This window comes from Rhincodon typus, unplaced genomic scaffold, assembly GCF_021869965.1.
Source record: "Rhincodon typus isolate 14 unplaced genomic scaffold, sRhiTyp1.1 hic_rhity00005909, whole genome shotgun sequence".
NCBI classification, from domain to species: Eukaryota; Metazoa; Chordata; class Chondrichthyes; order Orectolobiformes; family Rhincodontidae; genus Rhincodon; species Rhincodon typus.
In genome coordinates this window covers 419-2,909 of record NW_025971547.1, presented here as the reverse complement: position 1 = coordinate 2,909, position 2,491 = coordinate 419, and the positions used below count along the sequence as shown (strand labels likewise).

At 46.7% G+C, this 2,491-nt stretch overlaps 1 protein-coding gene across 1 annotated transcript in view; it reads left to right on the top strand.

Annotated features, from left to right (window-relative positions):
• The window catches only part of LOC109919333 (protein phosphatase 1 regulatory subunit 36), a 7,985-nt gene extending 6,388 nt beyond the window's left edge, over positions 1 to 1,597 (top strand). The window contains exon 4 of the mRNA XM_048594103.1: positions 1,240 to 1,597. Coding sequence (XP_048450060.1) covers positions 1,240 to 1,438 — 199 coding nt within the window. The 3' untranslated portion in view covers positions 1,439 to 1,597. The remainder of the gene's footprint in view (positions 1 to 1,239) is intronic.
• The last annotated feature ends 894 nt before the right edge of the window (positions 1,598 to 2,491 follow it).

Here is a 2,491-nt window from a genome sequence, read left to right as displayed (position 1 = left end):
GTGTGTGTGTGTGTGTGTGTGTGTCGGTGTGTGTGTGTGTGTGAGTGTGTTTGTGTGTGTGTGTTTGTGTGTGTGTGTGAGTGTGTGTGTGTGTCGGTGTGTGTGTCGGTGTGTGTGTGTGTGTGTGTGTGTTGGTGTGTGTCTGTGTGTGTCTGTGTGTGTGTGTGTGTGTGTGTGTGTGTGTAGTGCGACGTGAACCCAAGATCCCGGTTGAGGCCGCCCTCATGGTTTGAACATGGCTATCAGCCTCTGCTCAGCGACTCTGCGTTGTTGTGTTCGGAGGACAATTACCTGAAGATCCAAAGGCGAAATGTCCTTGACCGCTGAAGTGTGCCCCCACTGGGAGGGAACATCCCTATCTGGCCATTATTATGCGGTGTCCATTCATCCGCTGTCGTAGCGTCCGCATGGTCTCACCAATATACCATGCCTCGGGGCACCCTTGCCTGCAGCGTATGAGATGGACAACGTTGGCCAAGTCACATGAGTATCTGCCGTGTATGTGGTGGGTGGTATTCCCACGTGTGATGGTAGTGTCCATGTCGATGATCTGACATGTCTTGCACAGGTTACCATGATAGCGTTGTACAGTGTTGTGGTCGATGTTGTCCTGAAGTTTGCTGCGAACAATGGTCTGTTTAAGGTTTGGTGGTTGTTTGAGGGTGAGAAATGGAGGCGTAGGGAAGATCTTGGTGAGATTGTCATCGATAATGTGTCGAAAGCTGCAAAGAACATGGCGTAGTTTCTCCACTCCCGAGAAGTACTGGATGATGAAGGGGACACTATCGGATGTATCCCGTCTTCTGAGGAGGTCATTATGATTTTTCGCTGTGGCATGTTGGAACTGGCAATCGAACTAAAACACAAACAGATTCTAAACAAGGCCTCACACCTAACATGCATTGTCTGACCTAAAATATCACCTCTTCTTTACACTGATAAAACCTTTAGTTCTCTCAGGACAATGACTTAAAAGGAATTTGGGAATTTACATATACATATTAATCAATTAAAACCTTCTAACTGAATAAAGGTTTAACAGCATCTTAGGTTTGTTTAGTACATCCTCATCAATGGTGTGAACCTTTGATCTTTTACTTGTAAGTTCTGTGTCTGATACTACCTCTCTCACTAACAGCTGAAGAAGGACTGAGGCTCCGAAAGCTTGTGTTTTCAAATAAATCATTAAGGAGTGAGATCTTTTCCACCGTTTCTTGTCATTATTTTCTTGTTGCTCAGGCGCCTTCAGCCAAGGAGACCTCCAATAAACACCATCCTGAACCAACGCTCGCCGGTCCTTTCGTCACTGATACAGACCCCTCGGGAGAAGTCAGCGTACCTCTTCAAACAGCATCGTGTGAATCCAAAGTTCCAAGCTGAAATGGCAGACGAGAAGACCAAGGTGGTGGACCTGAAGTTGGAGCTGTCTGATAAGTAAGGAGCAAACAAAACAAATGAACCCCACGCAGTCCAGGGGACGGCCCTCTGCTACACACAGAATGAGCCAACACAGAACCAGCCACACTCCAGCATGCCAATACTGGCTTTTTGAAAGGCAGTCCAATTACTTTGACTTCTCCTCACCCAGCTTTCTGCAAAGCCCTGTCATTTCTTTCCTTTATTCAAAGACGCAATGGCATAGTGGGCATTGTCACTAGACTAAATAAAAACCGAAAGAACTGCGGATGCTGCAAATCAGGAACAAAAACAGAAGTTGCTGGAAAAGCTCAGCAGGTCTGGCAGCATGTGTGAAGGAAAAATCAAACGTTTCAGGTCTGGTGACCCTTCATCAGAACTGTAACCCTTCCCCAGTTCTGAGGAAGGGTCATCGGACCTGAAGTGTTAACCAGACCTGCTGAGCTTTTCCAGCAACTTCTGTTTTTATCACTAGACTGTTAGACATGGCAGGTGGAAGGATCTGAATCTAATTAGCAAAAAAGATCTGAAGTTCAGGGTCTCATGATGACCATGAAACTATTGTTGGGGAGAAACCCCAATGATTCACTAATGCCTTTTAGGGAAGGAAAATGCCACCCCTTACCTGCTCTGGCCTACATGTGACTCCAGACCCACAGCAATACAGTTGTTTCTCAACCACTCTCTGGGCAATCAACACTGGTTTAACCAGTGAGACATCCATCCAATGCATGATTTAAAGAAGATCTTGGGAGCTTTTTTTTCACTTTACGTTTTCAGTACCTGGAACAGTTGGGAGCTGTGGGAGCTGATCCAATAAAGGGAGTTGGACAGATCTTCGAGAGATGAGTAACTGACTTAGCTGCTGAGAATGAAACAAGGTGTGGCGTGAAGCATGATCACCAATTCTCAGAGCCAGTACAACTACAGTGGGTGGAATGGCCTCCCTCTGTCCTGGAAGTTGTGATGAGTTTCCAGACCCTTCACAGGACTGTATTCCCTCATCTGCTCCCAGGGAGAATGGGGCCTGAGGGCCTAACCTTCCTGAGCCAGGTCAAGGGGGAAAGAACATTCA